This window comes from Marmota monax, unplaced genomic scaffold (genome assembly GCF_021218885.2).
Source record: "Marmota monax isolate L192 unplaced genomic scaffold, Marmota_monax_Labrador192_F-V1.1 WCK01_AAM20220418_F8-fsc00007, whole genome shotgun sequence".
Classification (NCBI taxonomy): Eukaryota; Metazoa; Chordata; class Mammalia; order Rodentia; family Sciuridae; genus Marmota; species Marmota monax.
In genome coordinates, this window is record NW_026692781.1 from 14,747,090 (window position 1) to 14,767,937 (window position 20,848).

General features: G+C 36.9%; 1 protein-coding gene across 4 annotated transcripts in view; it reads left to right on the forward strand.

Annotated features, from left to right (window-relative positions):
* The first annotated feature begins 3,962 nt into the window (after nt 1–3,962).
* Nucleotides 3,963–20,848, forward strand: part of Ube2e3 (ubiquitin conjugating enzyme E2 E3) — an 86,940-nt gene continuing 70,054 nt past the window's right edge. Inside the window, exons 1-3 of one of the 4 annotated variants that reach the window (XM_046447524.2) lie at nt 3,963–4,089; nt 5,547–5,765; nt 7,512–7,562. In XM_046447524.2, the coding sequence (XP_046303480.1) occupies nt 5,572–5,765; nt 7,512–7,562 (245 nt within the window). In that variant the 5' untranslated portion in view covers nt 3,963–4,089; nt 5,547–5,571. Of the gene's footprint in view, nt 4,090–4,181; nt 4,520–4,776; nt 4,931–4,978; nt 5,121–5,546; nt 5,766–7,511; nt 7,563–20,848 lie in introns of those variants that run through there. The other 3 variants (XM_046447522.2, XM_046447523.2, XM_058580299.1) reach the window with 3 other exon arrangements.

Below are 20,848 nucleotides of genomic sequence, written 5' to 3' on the forward strand. Positions count from 1 at the left end.
TAAGAGAGCATTCTACCTCTGAGCCACAACCCCAGAAATTATCACTGAGTTAGTTGAAGTCAGAGCAAGGCTTTTGAATCTTTTCATCCCCAAAATATAGCCTCTGATTTGACATCCAGTGGGTTTTTCACCCAGGACACATGCAGGATCACTGAGATATTATGCAGTGCATTGGACTTAGGGGGTCCAAAGACACTGGAACTAACAATGGCAGTTTTGGCTCTGTAAACTAAAGCTGGAACAAGAAATGCTTTCCTACTAAACTAATCCAGTTTTTAGGGGTAGAAAGAGAAACTTTATAGCCAGAGGATAGAAGGATACAAGCAATTTGAGAGCATCAGCAACAGCCAGAAAAAGAAGTAAGGGATAAAATTAAGGGGCACCGAGTAAAGTTATTACATGGCAGGAAACAAACAAAACCCCTAAAATTAATAAAATAATGTTTTTATTGTTCATCTATTATGTGCAAAGTATATTGCTGGCCATGGTGGGTGAGTTTTGATCTGTAAGCCTCATCCCAGCTTATACAATCACTCAATGGAGAAAATTCCTTAGCAGCTTATCATATATGATGATGTATATGATAATATATATTCATATGTGTATGTGTATATATATACACACACTCATGTATATGTATGTATTTACACACACACACCACTATATATGTATATACATATGTGTATATATTTATACACACCCTCTACCACCCCCCACCCTCCCGAACTATGAGCATTTCCACAGAAATGCTCTGAAAGAAGTATCTCCCAAACTAGATAGGTGTAAAATGTTCTCGGATCCACCTTGTCTATTCTTGTACTAAGGGAAGGTCTCTCTTGGTCACAACATTTGATGGAAAAAAAGAGGAGATACTTATGGTACTATTGGTTGCAATTAGGTCCAGGGTCCTCTCAGGGTTGTAAATCAGAGGCAGACAGTACCCCATACCAACAAGGGGAAAAAAATAAATAGAGAAAAACCAATTTTCTTGTGGTATCTAGGGTCTGCTTTGTGGTACTATTTTGAGCAGCCTTCTGGGACAATATTTTATTATATATTTTTATGGAATAATTTGCATTAGGTTAAATTTATATGGCCCCAGGAGTGACTGTAGGACATAATCCCTGATTTCCAGGATAAACAGCTAAAATAAGAGATAAAATAAGTACAAAGCAAGGTGTCCTGTGAGGAAGAACTTCACATTAGACACAATTTATAACTTACAAGTTGCTTCAAGGTAGTATATTACTTTAAAGGAGAGCTGTGCACTAGAAAGAATTTTTTGAACAACCCCTATAGTCGCCTGAATGCAAGTAGCTGAGCAACTAATATTGTGGGGTACAACACTATTTTCCCTAACCTTACGGGTCTATTCTTTCTCTTTATGGTAACTTTAGCAATATGGAAAATATTACTTATTGAACAAGTTCCACATATTTTGCCAAAAACATTATCTACATTATCACTGGGCCTCTTGATCCCTCCAGGTCCAGTCCAGTGTTAACTTCTTTGATCCATAACCCTACGACAAAAGCTCCAAGCTATATTAATATTTCTATTACTAGTTATTAAATGATAGTTAATAATGCTCCACTCATTCTGTTTAGTCTTTTAATGCAGTACACCTCATTCTGCAGTCTGTTTTCTGGCTGCCCTACTACAGATTGAACTTGGTAAGAGCATGGGCCATATTTCACTTCAACTTCCTAAACATTCAGTAGTTTCTAAATGTCTGTTGAAGTGGAGTTTGTAACTCCAAACTCACTAGAGAATCATTCATGGAATTTTTGAGCAAGACTTGCAACCTTTGATATGTTTTCCTTTTGCATACAAGAAAAATTAAGCTAGAACATCTTTTATGAGGTCACATAAATTTGTCAGAATGAGGATTAGAATCCAGTTCCCTTACTTTTTTTAATACTGTTTCTTCTATAAAAGATGCTACTAAAACACAACTAAATATTTTTATTTCCCAGTCTCTTGGCCCCCCTCAAATTCTACCAGCAATTGGCTTTCGGGTCTTCAGGCTAAATCTGTGACAGTAAATTTCCTAAAATAACTCACCTGTTATGGTTTAGATGTGGTGTCCCCCAAAATCTCACTGGTGAGGCAATGTGAGGAGGTTTGGAGGAGAAATGATTGGGTTATAGCCTTAACCTAATCAGTGAATTAATCCCTGATGGGATTAATTGAGTGGTAACTGGAGGCATGTGCCTGGAGGAAGTGTCTTACTGGGAGCATAGCTATGGGATATATATTTTGCATCTGGCAGTGGAGCTCTCTCTGCCTTCTGATCACCTTGTAAGCCTTTTCCCTCTACCACACCCTGGGCCATGATGTTGAGCCTCATCTCCAGTTCTGAGGCGTGGAGCCTGCTCTCTGTGGACTGAGACTTCTGAAACCAAGAGCGCCCAAATAAACTTTTCCTCCCCTAAAATTGTTCTGGTCAGATCTTTTAGTCACAGCAGAGAAAAAGCTGACTAAAACATCACTTATACCATATAGAACAGTTTCCCATGCCAAACAAAGCAATGCCCAAACTCTAGATTAGCTGGCTGTTGCTGTGGTATCACATAGTGTAAAGTTGGGGGAATTCTCTTCTTAGTTTTTACCACTGAAGTCGTCCCACAAAGTACTCTTTAATCCATCCAAATCAAAATGTTTGGCCACACACAGACCATATTCTTTCTTGAGAGAGGAGAGGCTTTCTTCCTATTCATTCTGGAGTGGAATATCCTTCCTTCTTATCAACCTGGTGAACTTTAATAATCTGTTCTAATCAGAAGTGGAGAGATCTGGCTTTAGATCATAGTAACTGAATGAAGAAGTTGGTGTGTCTAGCACTTAGCAGCCTATACCCTCAGTAATTTTCACTGAATGACTTTCCCTCTGGAAAGTTACAGAAATATAACTTATTATTCAGAGTTGTGAGCAACCCTTTACCAAAACTTTTCTATTTGGAGGAAAAATAGTATGTCGGCTCACTCAGTCTTTTCTTCTTTCCCTTAACTCTGGTTCATCTATCATGACTGCCATTCTCACTTCCTCTATGTGTACTTCTCATTTTCCCAGCACCACTGCCCCTGGATACTTGTGGGAGAGGAATCCACAAATTCCTCTGAGGCTCTATCACTAGAACAAGTTCTCAGTAGCTGGAGATCAGGGAGGCAAACAGGAAGTTTTTGTACTTCCACCTACTTTGTGCCTGGGGCCAAAACTTTGGAGCCCACCTGAAGAGTCTGCAAAAAGGATGACAGTTGAACGAAACTAACCTTTCCTATCCGCATTAAAGCTTTTCTCTGTGGACGTAGTGACCCAGCGTCATGCCTACCCTGATGTTCCGCGTGCAGGGCAGAACTGTCCTGTTGAAAAGTGTCAGGCTATAGCCCCCCCCCAAACTCTCCGCCTCCACTTCTTAAAATCTTGGGCGGGACATTTTAAAAAGTGTTGTTCTGGATTCTTTAAGTTTCAAAGCATCCGAAGGGCAGTCCCCTTTGCAGTGACAGTTGCAGTCTGTGAGGTAAAGATAAGCAGAGGCCAGTCCCCAAGTCTCAAAATCCTTTTTACCTTCCTTCAAGCCCACGACCCATCCTGCCCCTTCCTCTAGCTCACATGAAGGGTCAAGGGTAGCTTTCCTCAGCTTGCGTGCCTGGCTTCCTCAACAACACCCATCAGTCCTCAGTCTCCCAGGACAGCCAGGAACTCCCAACCACACGCCCAGGGCCCTTGCCAGCGGTGCGGGCCCAGAGGTGCACGGCGCCCCACCGCAGGCAGAGGGAATGCGGCCAGCCCTCGGGGGCGGGTAGTCCAATGGGCAGCCTCGCCCCGGAGGCGGGCCCAGGCCGGAAGCCACCCCGCGGCACAGCGGCCCCGCGAGACGGCGCCCGCGCCCCCGCCTTCTTCTGCACTGGCTCCGCGGCCAAGGGCGCAGGGGCCAGCCCGCCGGGTCCCCGCCGCGCTCTTTGTCCTGGCCGCGCGCGGGAGGACGCGTGCGCCCCCCGGGTGAAAGGAGGCGCGGAGAGAGCGAGCGGGAGCGCGCGGGAGCAGCTCGCCCCCGCCGGGCGCCGGCGGCGCGCGTCCCTCCGCCAGGCAAGCAGCGAGCACGCGCGCCGCCGCCGCGCCCGCCCCTCCCCCCGCGCTCGCCTCGGAACTTGCTGACTGCGCGGCCGGGAGGAGCCGAGCCGGGCGGCGGCGGCGGCGGGAGGCCACAGCGCGCGGGGGTCTCCCGCGTCCCCTCCGCCTCGCCGGGAGCTCGCGCCCTCGCCCAGCCGAGCTCCCCCCCCCCCTTTTTTTTCCGAAGGCGCTGGGCGGCGCCACCCTCCGGCCGGAGCCCGGCACTGCACAACCCCCTCCGACTTTCAATGTTCCACACTCCCCGGCCAGAGCCTCCTCGGCTTCTTTTTTTCCCTCCCCCCCCTTTCCCCCCCCCAGCTGCCTCCATTTCCTTAAGGAAGGGTTTTTTTCTCTCTCCCTCCCCCACACCGTAGCGGCGCGCGAGCGGGCCGGGCGGGCGGCCGAGGTAAGGCGGCGGGGCCGGGGGGCCGCGTGGGGGGCGGCCGGGGCGGCGGCGGCGGTGGGGGAGGGGGCGGGGGCGGCAGCTTTGTTCGCGCCGGGCGCCCGCGCCGCCGGTGTCCGCGAGCCGCGGCGGGGCCGGCCGGCTGCTCGCATCACTTGGCGGCCGGCGCGGCGAGCGCTGCCCGCGGCCCCCGCGCGGCCCTCCCCACAAAGGGCCGCGGAGCTGCGTGGCCGCCGCCGCCGGCCGCGGCTCGCCTACGCGGGCGCGGAAATTTGTTGCACTTCTTGGGGCTTTGTTTGTTTGTTTGTTTTTCCTCGGGCTTTTCCCCCCTTTTTCGTTATTTTGGACAAAATGTCGGTCCGTGATGTAAAAATTGAGCGAGGAACCTTGGTGGCATGGGGAGCTTTGCAGAAGGTGCAGTTTGGATTCTGCTTTTCCCAGGGTGGCAGCTGGGTCTTGGCCGGATGAATCTTCGCTGCTGGCCGTGGAAACGGCTAGGGCAGCTTGTTAGTTGATTTTTAAATTTCCGAGTGTTGTGTTTAAAGGTTTTACGTGCATAGAGGAGGAATCTCCACCTTAAATAAGCATATGGGCGATTAACAGGGTATGTTTTCCTCTGGGAAAGGGAATTTGGTAGCTCTGACCAATGTCAGTCTGTAAATATTGAGACGTTATTAGTGACTTTTTAACATTTTTCAGCAAGATCTGTTATTTACAATGTGTCATATGTTATTAATGCTGGTTGCCTAAGTTCCCTGGCAAATCTGTTTCATGCCTTCTGAGAAAGTAGACAATTGATAGATTGTCCAAGGAATGGAAAAAAATGTGAGTGGGTTTTCTAACTTGAGTTCGGTAAATCCCTGAACGCTGGCGTTGTAAGATTCATCCTCTCCCCAGTAACCTTGCCGTATGAACACTTTTGAAGCCTTTTTGTTGAGATACAATTTTAGGTTAATATTAAGACAAGAAAATGCTGTTGACTGATTTCTTACATTAACATTTCTCTCCTCTTCCCTTTTCTCTTTAAAAGTTTTCCAAGCGATAACTTCATCAAGATGTCCAGTGATAGGCAAAGGTCCGATGATGAGAGCCCCAGCACCAGCAGTGGCAGTTCAGATGCGGACCAGCGAGACCCGGCCGCTCCAGAGCCTGAAGAACAAGAAGAAAGAAAACCTTCTGCCACCCAGCAGAAGAAGAACACCAAACTCTCTAGCAAAACCACTGCTAAGTTATCCACTAGTGCTAAAAGGTAACATAGTCAGGTTGTCTTCCAAGCAGTTGGAGGCTTGTGTTTTTACATCAAGAGCAATACTTCAGAAATACTTCATGATCAGTTTCATTTGTACTTGAATGAATTGTCATCCTTTAGGGAGCATATAAATATCCTCACTAAAATTATACTTCTAAGCAAACTTATTCTGTACTTTGATAACTTCAGGAGGAGTCCTAGAGTAGCGATTGAACTCTCATTCTGACAGTTTAAGGAGTTGGCAAGGAAAATTTGGGGGAAACTGAATTAGATGGTACATTGAGGATATTTCCTTTTGTGAGTTATACTCTTGAGTAAAATTGATGCTTTTAGAGATCAGTAGTGTCACTCTTCATGAAAGGAAATGATCAAAAAAGTTTATATTTGCTAAAAAAATTTTAAATGTCAGGCCTTGGCTGTTTTTGAAAGCTTATTTTAAATTTGCTTAGTTTCACAAACAAGGCTTTAAATCCTGCATAACAGGTATAACTTTTTGTAGTTAAATTATAGTTATCCCTCCTTGTTCTTGGGAGGGCAAATAAAACTGAAAAGTAGCCATTAACAATCTCAGGTGTCACTTTGCCATTGAAAACTTTCATTGTCTTTGCACCTCTTTACTCTAAAACTTGTGGATGTTCTTGACATAGTAATATACTCAGCAGCAGGAAAAACATTTTGTTGGGTGTAAGTGAAAGATTATTTGTTTCTTGCTGACTTCTGTTTTCTGTGATAGAAAAAAAAAAAAAAAGGATTCCATCAATGTGACTCCATCAGTGATAGTGGTTGTATTGAGTAGAACTCTTGTAATCATACATAAAATATATCTGTAGCATTACGTAGTGTTGATATTTTGTTGATTTTCATTGATCTCAACTAAAGAAAAAAATATAAACTGATCAATTTATGCATTTTATAGTGACATATGTTCTTATTTTTCTATAGATTTTCACCATCATTCTATCATTAATCAAACACTAATAAACTTGAGAATATTATATTGAATTGCAGCAGTCTTTGCAATAATTTAAAATTCTTCTCACTTTGTTGTAATGTTGTGGAGAGTAACATTAAACAAGTTTTGAAAACATTTTAAATTTCATGAAAATCAGAGAAATGCTCTTTTTCTCCTTACCTCACGGCTATACATCTGATCCTCTTTCCTCCAAGATTATTAAATTTATGTGCTGTACCTAAGATCAGAGAAAACAAATGGTTAAATAAGATTGCCAAAATAGTCCTTGGAAGTTTTTCATTGGTAAAGATATTTGTAAATTTTAAACTTTTTTTAAACAGACAAAATATTGGCAAAACTGTTAATGTGCTCTTGCAGTAGCTTGCTAATTTTTACCACAGTAAAAGTGGCTTGAAGTCATTGTCAAATATTCTAGTGCTTTCCCTCCTCCCTTTTTGTCTCATTTGCATATAAGCTTGAAAAGAGAATTTCTTTGGTAAAAAGTGTTTTAAAATAGATCTTATATCCTTTGCTGAGTAGTAGTGGAGGACTTTCTCAAATCAGGTGTAAATGACTTACCTATTTGCAGTTGCAAGTGAGAAAAAAAGCTGCAAAGTTTCTGTTAAGGGATTTGGGTTATGCCTCTGAGAACAAAGAGGAAGCAGCCATGTTAGCATTACTGAAGGCAAAGCCAGCCTTGCATTTAACTGCATGGTGGTAGAGGGCAGTGTAATTCCCCGGTTATTCTGTAGACTATCTCAAATCCTTTTTGTCTGTTCTCATTTCACTAACAGAATCCAGAAGGAGCTAGCTGAAATAACCCTTGATCCTCCTCCTAACTGCAGGTAAGAAATAAGTTTTGTTGTTTTGATTTCTAAATTGTGGAAAGATATCAGGAGATGAATGTATTGTCCTTGTATATATGTGCAGCAGAAGAGGCTAGCTAGCTATGCTTCCTTACAGCTTTGCAAGTGCATTAAACAAAAATTGCCTAGGTGAATTAAATAAAATTGGGAGAAAAATACTCTTTAGCATGTATCATACATTCTGGACTTATGAATATACTGATTTTGTTCTTCTTGCTGAGATTAGTTTGAATGGTGCTGATTTCTCTGTTTTATTTTTGTGGGATGTATTTATTCACAAGTATTTTGTAGAAACTTGTAAAATTTCAAGCTTTAAAGTTATTGCTTGTGTGCAATCTGAACTGACCTTCTAAATTTAGAAATTGCTGAATGTGATGTTACAAAATGTAAATGCAGTAAACAGGAGTATAGTTGTTTCTGTTTGATTTATTCAGTAACTTGCCTTAAGGACAAATTTTATGTGCTAAGCTAATGGTTTTAGTTGTTATTTTCTAGAAAACACATTGTTGGAATTATTTACGTTTTAAGCAAATGTCCTAATGACTTGGGAAAATTCTTAATAAGCAGTAAATGAATTGGAATTGTGGGAAGAATTACTTTCAGTGGAACTCAGAATAATTTAAGATTGATTGGCATAAGTTGTATTAAAAGTTGCTGGTTGATAATTTTTCTCAATTTTTTTCATTTGCTTCATGTATAGTATTCTGTTTATGGTTTGAATGGTGACTGTATGGTTGACAGAATTCATCAGATTTAGAAAGCAGTATTATAAATAATTTGCATAGAAGTATGTGCTCAAGAATGAGAGGGGAAGGGATGCTAGAATTAAGGCAGTGTTGTGGTTTGATATAAAAATATTTTGGTGTCTAAGCTGTGTTTTTGCTACAAATTGTGATTTGCTCCTGTTGATCAGAACCATCTCCGAAGTCTACTTGAGACAAAATAAGGCATAATCCATTTGTTTCTTATTGTGTGTGTTAACCAGATCCTCAGATAAGGTGATCTGATCCTGATTTATCCAGTGAATTAACAGTTTTGCTTATATTTGTAGTCACAACCATTTCAGTTCAAAAAGGAGACGTGAGTGTGAACTAATTATAAACAGAGTGGTATGTCAGATCTCAAAATATTACTTAAGAGGTATACTGTCCAATAATGTAGCCACTAGCCATGTCTGACTATTGACGGGGTTGTTGTGGTTAGTTGAAAATGGGGTGTGCTGTAAATATGAAATGCATACCGGATTTTGAAAACTTAGTAAAAGTTGTAAAAGAATAAATATTTTAGAAATATTTATTACATATTGAAATGATAATATCTGACATTTAATAAATGCTTTTAAAATTGTATTTTTCACCGTTTTAGCATAGTTATTAGAAAATTCAAAGTTACTTGCATTATATTTTTGCTGAACACTATTGCTTTAGAGAAGAAGTAAATCAGTATTTCCTTCTAGCCTTCTAAATGGAGTGTCAAATCTGTAGCCATTTAAGGAGGTCAAGTTAAATTTGCTCTGTGGAAGAATCACTTAACTTGCAGAGTGTATTCTGATAATTCCCATTATGAAAGATGTAGAGATCTATCAATTTAAAACTCACATGTCTTAAAATTGCATGTAAGGTCAAACATTTTTAAAGGTTTCTCTTGATTTTCTGCAAATGGCTTAAACCAGTGTATGAGCATACATCTAGAGAGCACAGTAGACATATTGAATGCCCTCAGAGCAATAATGTACTGGTGCATTTGCTGAAGAAATCTGCTTTACGAGTTTAACCCAGGACTGTTTTCACAAGGTCACAGGATTATTTTAGAAGGAATAGAATCTTTCTGTGCAATAGAAAGTTAACTTTCACTTATTGTATATTTTTCTCTTTATATACCAGATTTCATTTAAGTTCATGAAATAATGCTTAACATTTAGTGATTTAACTAGTGAAGCAGTGAAACTTGGGCTTTTTTGTGCACAATAACATAGAATACTTATCTCTATTTTCCTCTGTCACGGTCTTTGGTGACTGTTGGCTATTGCAAATGACATATATTAAGTTCTCTAGTTCTTTAATATCTGAGTTTCTTTGTGGATGTGTAAGTGATACAGGAAAAAACAAATGTAAAATACAAGTTTCTCAGGAAATTAGAAGTTGTTTCTTACTACTTTGGGGAGAGACTTTTTTCCATATACCTCATGTGTAAAATAATCTAGATGCTTTTGTGTGTCTTTGGATTCTTTTGGGTAGAAGGTTTAGTTCTTGTAATTTTGATAGAAAAGCCTAAATTTATATTGTGTTTTTCTTTTGTGTCAGATAATGCAATAGATTGTAGTATTATATTCTTTTAATTCATAGCAGTGTAAATGAGAGTTTTAGCTTTATTGTAGTTGTATTATTTAGGTTTGTTAATTTATGCTATAATTAAAAATGGGTTTCCACAATCATAAATACGTTTAAGATTTGTGGGTTAATATTACCTGAGACCTTTGAAACTTAATACTTTCTACTTTCATATGTAGTTATTTAATCAGATTCCCTTATGGTTTTGGGTATGTTTGTGTGTGTGTGTGTGTGTGTGTGTGTGTATAAACTTGTCAAAGTATGTGACAGTGTTAATTCTTCCTCAGGGAAGAAATGTAAAGTATATCTGGGTACATTCAGGAAAATGTTGAATGAAATACAGGAAAACCAAAATTATTTGTACTAGGGATATTTTTCTTAAATCCCTTCCTTTGTTTTAATCAATAAAGTATTCTTTAGTTACATAATTAGGTTTAATATACAAATCCAGGGTGGTCTTTGGGTAGATGTCATTGTCAGATTAAATGTATGACTTTAAAGATGTTTGATTATATGTCAATAGGAGTATTTCTTTTAGTAAAAAAAGGTTGATAAAGATGTCATTTCTAATGATTTGATGGTATTTTATGTTTTAAATATCAGAGGGCTGTGGGCCAATGCGTCTTAAACACAGGGATATAATATATGTTTTTGGTTTAAATTTATACTCTTTACATCCTTTATTTTAGATTAAGGTATAAAAAAAATCAATTCACCTGTGAGTGTGAAGGGAAATTGTTATGAACATTTCCCTATCTTTATTTTAGAGAAAGTTATAGACAAGAATTGTTTAGTAATGTGTTGACATTTATGTTCTATTTCTCAAAGGGTATCCTTCCTTGTCCACTTATAGTCAGCACTTGTGTAAATAGCAAAAGTTTAGAAAGGTGCTGGATTTCTAACTTAACCCTGAATTTCTTTTCCTGTATGAGAGGGTACAAATATGTACTCCTAAATATTAATGGGTTTGGACTGAATCTATTTTAAAAAAGATATTCAGGGATATTTGTAAATCGTTTTTGGATGAGGGAAAGGCCTTATTGGGGGGTGGATATTACAGTTTCAAGTTTATATGAATAATATGTAGACTAGCAAAATATGAAATCAGGTACTATAATACTTGCTAATTTTGTTAACTTGATTTAAAAAAACGACAAAGAAGAAGCATAAGTTCTAAAACAGAAGTTGGCAATCCTTAACTTGCACGTAAGACTAATTTTCTGAGGATGAACTGTACGTGTTTCTGAGGTTGCCATGTCTCACCATTGTCCAGTTTAGATTAGAACTTTGCTACTTAAAGGGTGATCTGCAGACCAGCAGCATCTGCATCACAGGTGTGATTGTTAAAACTCAGAATGTAGCTTTCCTCTAACCAGAAGTACTGAGTCAGAATCTGAATTTAATAGGATTGCCAACTGCATTGTGTGTGTATTAAAGTTTGAAAAATCCTGCCTCTGAAGCAAGACTGTTCAGAGCCATACTGTGCCACTTCTGGCATGTCATTTTATATAAGTTATGGAATATTTTTGTCCTTCAGTTTCCCCAGTTGTAAAATGAAGATTAAAATGATCTCCCCGATGTAGAGTTGTTGTGAGGATGAAATGAATATGTTGAAGTTTTGTTAACTGCATAAATTGGATCCCTAAAGTAGACACAGCATGATAAAAGTAGGCGAGGCAGTTTAGCAGCATGCCCTCACTCTTGCTGGTATTTGCTCCAGTGCATCAACATCCTACTGTAGGAATAATTTCATCTTAATTCATCATCTAATTATTGAGTACATATCAAGCAGTTTGTTTTCAATGTGAGTAAAAAGCAGGTTTTTTTAAACTTGAGTTAAACCAGAAAATTGGCCTAAAAGTGTTGGTCATAGATGAACAAATACTATTTCTCTTCCAAAAAATATGCGTAAGCCCTTGATACTTAAAAAAGAATGATATGGGGCTGGGGCTGTAGCTCAGTGATAGAGCGCTTGCCTAGCATGCGTGAGGCACTGGGTTTGATCTTAAGCATCACATAAAAATAAAAAAACAAATAAAATAAATACATTCTGTCCATCTACAACTACAAAAAATTTTTTTTAAGAATGCTGTGACTATGACTACCCAGTAAAGTATAATAAAAATTTTTAGATAGTGGTATTAGTTAATGTCTCCCCCCCTTTAAATGTCCCAATTTAAGAGTTTGTGATTTTATTGAGAATGCAGTAATATCAGTATTTGTAAAATTTAAACTCATAATGGTATAGTTTGCTAGTTACTTCAACATAATGTGTAATTCCAGGCAAAACAGTGAGTTTGAATCAGAAAAAATTATCAAATAACTCATATTCTTTACTTTTTTCATAATTGTGATATTTAATATTGTTCATTCAGAGATTATTTAGCTATCGTTTCTATTTGCTTATAAGAAATAATTGATAATTAGAGGAATCCTAATTATTTCTCCCATATGTACCAGTGCAGCAGTAGGACTCAGTACCGTTGGATGGCTTAAAACATTTTTACAAAGGGGGGAGTGATTGAAAATAATATCTCCCCCACCCAAAGGTCACATTTTTATTAGATGTTTATTATGTTCAGTGCAGATAATGTAAGGAGAAAGTGGGTGAAAACCTTGGGTTCTTTTTAAAAAGCTAAATGGCTATTTCACAGTTACATGTAGCAAATTGTTATTTTCCTTTCTGCAAGTAAATGATTGGTACCTTATTCTCTCCTTGAATGTGTTGCTGTAATAGCAAATAGATGATGTTTAGTTATAAGGAAAATCAACAAGTCTTGCTTAGAGTACAAGGGCATTCAGATTGAAATGGGAAAACTTTTTCTTTTCTCCTCTTTTCTACAAATATGATATAACAAAACTACTTGTAGATCTGCAGGCATATAAAGTGATGATTTCTTTCTTTCCATATTTCTTTCCACAAGAATCATGGTCGGGCATTTCATTAGAATTTAAACGATGAATGTCTTTAAACTTTTAATCTTTCTTTTGCATCTGGATGGTTTTTGCCTCTTCCCCAACATTCATAGTCTAGGAGATAGTTGACAATACCTGGAGACATTTTGCTTTTCAAAACTTGGGGAAAGGGATCTAGTCCATATAGTAAAGTCAGGGATGCTGTTGCATACCCTAGTACACAACAAAGAATTGTCTAAAGGAACGTCAGTAGTGCTGAGGGTGAAAAACCCTGCTTTGGAAATTTGTTCCTATACTTTGCCCTCTGAATTTTTGAATAGTCTGATTTTGACTTTTTTCCTGTTTTATTAATGTTGTCTGCTTAATACTTTAACCAATATCTTCCTTTGAGCTGGTATCCCATGTTATATTTTACATATATCATTATTGTCTGGTATGTGTTATTTTTTATGTAGAACCACAAGAATGGCTAACATGAATACCTGCTACATTTATGGCTTTTTAAGACCATAAATTATTATAACAACATTTTAATTGTTTTCGGGTCTTCTACCAGTTTAATAATACCTCTGGGTGATCTAGCTGTAGGCTGATTGTTTCTATTATGTTCTACTAGGAATATTGAAGTAACATCAAAGGGAAATACCATTGGAAAAATCAAAATTCAAGTCTTACATTGAATTATACACTAGTTATAAAGCCATGCTCTTCATTTGGTTTTTATTTTCATCACTAGGACAATACAGAGGTTACTTGCATTCTGTACTCAAAAATCCACAGTCTTTATTTCAAACTCTTGGGAGGCCAGATGTGTTTCAGAATTGTTCTGTTGCAGAAATTTTCAGGTTTTAGAAAGGTCTTATAATGCGATTGTTTTATTTTATGTAAGATCTTCTCCCGAAGCACTTCATAATCAAACATTAATATTTCTTCATCAAAAATTTATGAATATTCATACCAAGTGTGACATATAGAAACTATAGATAGTTTCAGGTTAGTTTGTACTGGTTTTGCTATCAACTTATTTTGTGCTAGCCTTAATAAAAACAAAAAACAAAACCTGATTTTCAGAGCTTTTGGGATTTCAACATTGTATGGATAAGTATTTATGGCCCCTTCCCATTTCTGTACAGCGATCATTGACTGCAACTATGACTCATGGTGAAAGGATATTTTAGAGTCTTGCTTTGCTTTCCTTTTCACCTGTTTCCTAATAGCTGATTTCAGTTTCTCCGTTGTTATTTTTAGATCATTGCTTTTTGTTTTGCTTTTTTTTTTTTTTTAATAACTTGTATGCTTAATTAAAGCAAATTTTAGACTTGGGGTTTTAGAGTTCTTTCCTGTTAAGGTGAAACTATCAGTTTTTCTTTAAGTTCTGTGTATGTTGGATTACTTTTCTACTTGGCTTTTGAAATAATTGTGTTTTTTGTTCTGTTCATTCTAGATATATAAAATTAAACAGAAAGGAAGATATCCTTTAACACTTAAACATAAAACATGTCATTTTTATGTGTGTATTTTGTCAGATAGCATTTAAGTACAATTAGACTCTAAAAGGAGATGTTAAATTTTGCTAGTGTTATGATTATAAATAACCCTAGAAGGGCTAGTGGCTCAACATGTAAAAGTTCATTTCTGATTCATATGAAATCTACTGTGCATCCAGGGAGTCCTCTGGGTAACTCTACCACAAAGTAACTCAGATCCATGCTGCTTAATTTCTCTAAGCTGTGCCATTTGGAGCATGTTTCCAGGCAAGAGAGTTGGAGGGTCATGTGCCAAATTCAGTGCTTTGGTCTAGAAATAAGGCATGAATTAGTCACACAGCCTAGATTAACTAAAAGTGGCTGAAAATGTGTGGGAGAATATGGGTATTCAGTGAGAGATCAAGCGGTAGCGCACTCTGGCATGCGTGTGGCCTGGGTTCGATCCTCAGCACCACATACAAACAAAGATGTTGTGTCCGCCGATAACTAAAAAGTAAATATTAAAAATTATCTCTCTCTCTCTCCCCCTCTCTCTTAAAAAAAAAAATTCTGTGCCACAAAGGATATATAGTTTCATGAATAGGTGACTTTTACTCTCACTTTAAGAGTAAAAGGAAATGTTGGGACACGGTGGTGTATACCTGTAATCCCAGTGGCTCTGGAGGCTTAGGCAGGAGGATCACAAGTTCAAAGCCAACCTCAGCAATTCAGCGAGGACCTAAAAGCAACTTAGTGAGACCCTGTCTCAAAATTTAAAAAGGCTGGGAAATTGGTTCAGTGGTTAAGCACCCCTGGGTTCAATCCCTGGTACCAAAAAAAAAAAAAAAAAAGGGAGGGGGGTAATAGAGTACTAGTCTGGCGCTGTACTAGGTTCCACAGTACACCAACCTGTTAATATGATATTTTGTTTAATTCTGAAAACAAATGTATGAAGTAAATGTCTTTAGTTTTGTTTAGATTTCAAAACTGAAACTGAGAGTTGTTCAAAACCTTGCAAAATGTCATTATATAGTACATACATATGAGAGATGCAGGACGTACATTTAGGTTTACTTTAGATATAAAAGTAATCATTTTTGCTTTAATACAGTACTGTTTGAAAAACCTGGTAAAAGCATTCAGAATTAATTATAGGCCTGTGGTTACATGCTTAGTTTAAGTATATCCCATTGTTTGCTTATCTTGAAGCATCCAAATACTGTTCCATGGCTTTAGCATCTGGCATGGCCCAGTAGTGAGTTGAGGAAAGAAGAGAGCATACTTATCTGGTTTTGGGGTGGTATCCCTTCTTACTTTTTTCCCCTATTCAGAAGCATTTTTTTTTCCGGGGGCATTCCCCAAGTTGTTAGCTATCTTGTTCTCTTTCCTTATAAGGACAGAGGAAAGGGATTGAACATGATTATAGTGGAAAAAGTAAATCTTTGTTTTCTGACTTGAAGTTATTTGTGTATAGCTGTCTTGTGGGCAACAAAAGCCCACAAGAAAATTAACCTCCATTTTTTTTTTTCTGGGTAATTGTGAAACCTTCCATATCTGTCAGTTTTGAAGATGGAAAAACTTTGCAGATAATAATTTCTGTGCTTTATGAGGGAAAGCATAAAATCACAGGATTTTAGGAGAATTTTAAAAGTTGGAATCTCAGCAACTTTGTGCATGTGTTAAATAAATCTTTTAATACTGACCTGACTTTTTGCAGAAATTTACTCCCTTTTAACTTTATCTTGTTTTATATAGTTTCATAGTCTATATATTGGTGTTTGCTAATCTTGTGATTTTATAAACAGGTTATACCCAGATATTGGGATTTTTTTTTTTTTTCCTAACAAGTCTCTTTGTGAGAGGAGCTGGATTTCTTACCAAAAGTTACCCAATGTTCTCAGGGTGATCTGTCATGTTTAGATAGCTCATTTTAGATTGTTAAAACTCATGAGTTTTATGAATCAATTCTGTGCCTTGGATAGTGTTTAAATGCCACATTAAAATTAAGTTCTAAGGCCTTGAGACTTTTGTCTCTTTTTATATTTTATCAGTTTTATAAGGGTGTGTATGTAAACAGTATAAACTTATTTTTGCCATTTCTTTTGGATTTGATAGCAAGTAGTAATTAACCTTAAGAGTAATATCATTAACGCGGGTTAGATTTCTAGGGTTATTAAAGTTTTTAAAATCCTATTCCCTTCTCTTTGGTTCTTGGCATAGATAATAATTGTTTTAATTTTATGGTTATTTGCAACAACTGGGACTTTGAAAGGAATCAGGATATTGAAGTGCTTATTTATCGTCTGAGGTTTAGTCTGCCTCTTCTGGAGGGATTCTGACCAATGTCATGTCATTCAAAGTTTCTTTGCTGTTTCAGTGTCCCAGAGCAAATATACTTTGTCATTCTGTTTAACTTCCAGCTTGTCTGGGGAAAAATAAAGACATCTCTAGTCCGAAATTGCTTTTGGGAGTATAGCTTCACATCTTTTGCTCTGAATGAAAGACCTAGGGAAACATGAATTTTGTTACCTTTTTCTTTTCTTTTCTTTTACTTATAAATCATCATGATGATCCTCCCTTTATGTCCATGTGTCTCACTTTTTATAAACACTATTCATTCCCTTTCTGAAGGTGATTATTTGTAGTTTCTCCATTTAAAATCTTATAGGTCCTTTACAAATGGATCATTTTTTACATCAAATTTTAGTAAGTCAAGAATCCATTTATTCAGAGTCCCAAAGAGAAGGAATCTTAGAATATCGTGGCTACATATTTTTTATGGCTTCCTGTTGCCTTCTGTGGTCTTCTCAATTTAAACAATAGCAACAACAAATACAGAGGGCACCAAAAGGCATTGACTTTATTATTTTATTCTTGCTTCACACTAGTTTCTAAGGGTATTGGGTTATTTGTTGTATTTTATATATATATATATGTGTGTGTGTGTGTGTGTGTGTGTGTGTGTGTGTGTGTATGCTTGTACTTAATTTAATTTACCTGGAATCATGGTGCGGTAAACTCTGGAATTTGAATACTTTGAATACAAAATTAAAGGCATATGATATATGTGGAATTCGATGGCAATTTTAACTAGTATACCTTTAGTTTTTGGGCTGGGATTGTGGCTCAGCGTAGAGCACTTGCCTAGCACATTGGAGACCCTGGGTTTGATCCTCAGCACCTAATAAAAATAAATAAAATACTTTTAGTTTTTCTTCATTTTATTTACACCAGCATCTTCAAAAATTTTTTAAAGATATTTTGTTTTATCTTTCCAAATGCTTAATATCCCTCTTTCAGTTAGAGGACTTTGCCAAGAATATTCATTTTGTTCTTTTTTAAACCCTAAAATAAACTCGTTACAAAATGATCACTTTTCCTTCCTGCTGAAATTTATTAAATTTTTCAGTTATTTTTTTATTATGGAGAAATTGGGATATATAAGAAGAAGAAAGACTAGTAGGAGGAATTCCCATGTAGCCTTCACCCTGTGGTAGTTACCAATCTTTGACTAATCTCATTTCATTTGTATCCCTATGCATTTCATCCTTCCCTATTACATTGAAGCAGTTCTCATTATTTCATCTGTATTTTTAAAGATGTAGATATTTCAGTGTACATTTTCAAAAGGTAAAAAACTGCTTTTAACTTAACTACATTGTCATTAACATACTTGAAAATTTTACTGTAGTTGGTCATTGTTGAAATTTGCAGATGTCTAATGAGTGTCTTTTCTCCTCCTAAACTTAATTGAATCAGGACCCAAATAAAGTAGATATGTTGTGATAGGTTCCTATTACTTTCATATCCACTAATTTGTAAGCTTCCTCTCAATTTCTTTTTCTTTTTTTTTTAACTTGTATTTTGAAGAAATTAGGCTGATTCCTACAGGCTTTATTTTGCTTTTTGGATTCCTGTGGTATAATATCTTTTTTTGTCCTCAGTATTTCTTGTAAATTTGAGACCTCAAATGGCTTGATCAAATTCAGGCTGAGTTTTCTACTTTTTCTTTCTTATTTTGACAAAACTTCTTCATAGGTGGTACTGTGCTTTTCTGTCAGGAGACATCTAGAACTTGGCCATGTTTTGATGTTAGCAGTCATTGGATATATCTCTAAAGAGAAACTTACATTCATCTTCTGTTCAGTTACTCAAGGCTATAAGTTATACAGTAAAAGGCAGAATAAGTGTCTAATTCTTTTTCTTAACACTTTTTTCTTTTTGAAAACAATTTGTTGATTTTTTTATCCCTTTTCAGAATTAACTCATATTTGTTGTATTTCAGTCTGTTGTAGTATTTGAGCTCATTGCCATTATTTCTCTTATGTAACTTCTTAATTTTGAATACACTTTAAGTTAAATTACTTTGCTTTGGGAACCCTTAGATATAAAGAAATTGCCTGGATACATTTAGTGGTAAAATAATGCAAATGAATGCGTTCAACTTAACTATTGCCCTAGGTATTATTTTAAAAACTAAATATTTATTGAAGCTATTGTTAACTTTTGACATACTCCTAACCATTTCTTTGTCATTTGTAGGGAAATAATTAAGTTCTTAGCATTAGAATACCTAAAATATCTTCACTGGAACTAGGGTTTGAATTAAACTGAGGCAGTGGGTTAAAGTAGAGGGCAAACTTTAGCAGAATCAAATTATCACAAGAATTGAATTAAAAAGTTCACCCTCTTGTTATCTATAAGGAAAGCACCTTTCTTTGTATGCTCAGTATAGTGGGGTACCTTAGGCTTTGTAGGCTAGATTTTACTTTGCTTTGGGAGATACTGAATATCCTTGGACCCTGCTGCCTCTATGTGTTGTGGCTACCAATCCCTGTCACCCCACCAATTTATCAATATCTGGGATGGGGAAATTTACACTTGAAAATTACATTTGAAAATTACTGATCTAGATTCCACATTGCTGTGATAAACTAAATTTGTATTGCATTGTTTTGAGAAAGCTAAGATAACTTGTAATAGATTTTTAATGTGAAGTCTATCATGGCCAAATTTTCCTTATTTTTTTTTTTTTTTTTTTTTTACTATTAATGCAAAAGTACATTTCCTTCCCTCCAGCATTTTTGCCTAACTCCCTTTACTCTGAAATCTCAAAGTAGGTTTGAACTTTGTGCATGAGCTTAACATGAATGTATGAATACATTCTCAAGAAAAAAAATGTGACTTTGTATATTCCTTTGGTCTTATTATTAGTGAATTTTATTTTATTTTTTATAGGAAAGCATGCGTTCTTGATAGGATTTTTATGTTAGCTCATTACCTCAACTGTGTTTTCCTTTTCTTTTATTTCTAATCTCTGATTCTTAACCTCTTCTATGTTCTAAGAGGTATTTTAAAGCCTGTTTAATTTTTGTCCTATCTTCTCCCCTTGTTATCCCCTATTTGGCTTTCCATTTACTTTTAGTCTATTTAGATGTTTGCATGTATGTATCTCATCAGTTCTCCACTTTTTTGTCTTCTGTTTCTCTCATCTTTTTATAATCTGGCTTTTCTTCATCTGTTTATTCTGAAAGGTCATTTGGCAATCTTTGTTGTCAATATTTCGTTCATATGACATATCTTAATTTCTTTTGGGAACCCACCTTCTTATTTCTCTTTAGCTTCAACTTCTTTTTTGATGTTCCAGAAATGTCTTCTTTCTTCTCTTCACTTTTTAGTATTTAGTGTTTCCTCCTATATATGGTACTATTATATATATGGTATCTGTTTTTTTTTTTTTTTTCCCTCCATCCTTGTGTCTTTTATCTCTTCTTATTGCTTGGTACTCATCACCTTGCATCACAGCTGCCTTTTGATTTTAGAATTTCCTCAGAATCTCAGTGGTTATCTATCAAAATATTCTGCATTTTGCTCTTAACAACCCTTATTTTTTATCTTCCATTATGTATAAAAGCACTGTGCTCTATTAAAAGTTTACCACCCTCTGGGTATAACTTAGGTTTTCTGGGCTGTGCATCTTTGTTTCTCTTCTCTCATTGCTTAGAATAGCTTTTATCTTTCAAACCAGAGTGATCCTTTAAGACTTATTTTATCCTATATCTGGTTGCAAAGACTTTCCTTCATATACCTCTTGAGAGACTTGTGCATTTAATTCAGGTCCTTAGGACTTCTGGTCATCTTTTCTTTTTACCCAACTGAACAAGGTGCTAGAACTGGGTAGATCTCGTATTCTTTATATTTTCAGTTCTTAGTATAATGTCCTTGAGTTAAATATGAAAATACTTTAAGTCAAAACTTGGTTGAGGCTGGCACCAAGAACCCTGCTTTTATATCTGTTAATTTCATGTAAATATTAAAAGTATTTATTTCCACTTTCAAATATACCTCAGTTTGTATGATAACTATTGGATCACCTTTCTCTGATGCCAAAATGGTGGTTTTCTTATTGGTCTTGGTGAATCAAGAGATCCTTTCAATCCTCAATTATCCAAACCAGAGATTATGATTTAGTAGGCCAAGTATGGCCTGAGAATGTGCACCTTAAGAAGGATATCTAAAGATTTAAGTACAAGTGCTTCTCTTGTTCTTTGAA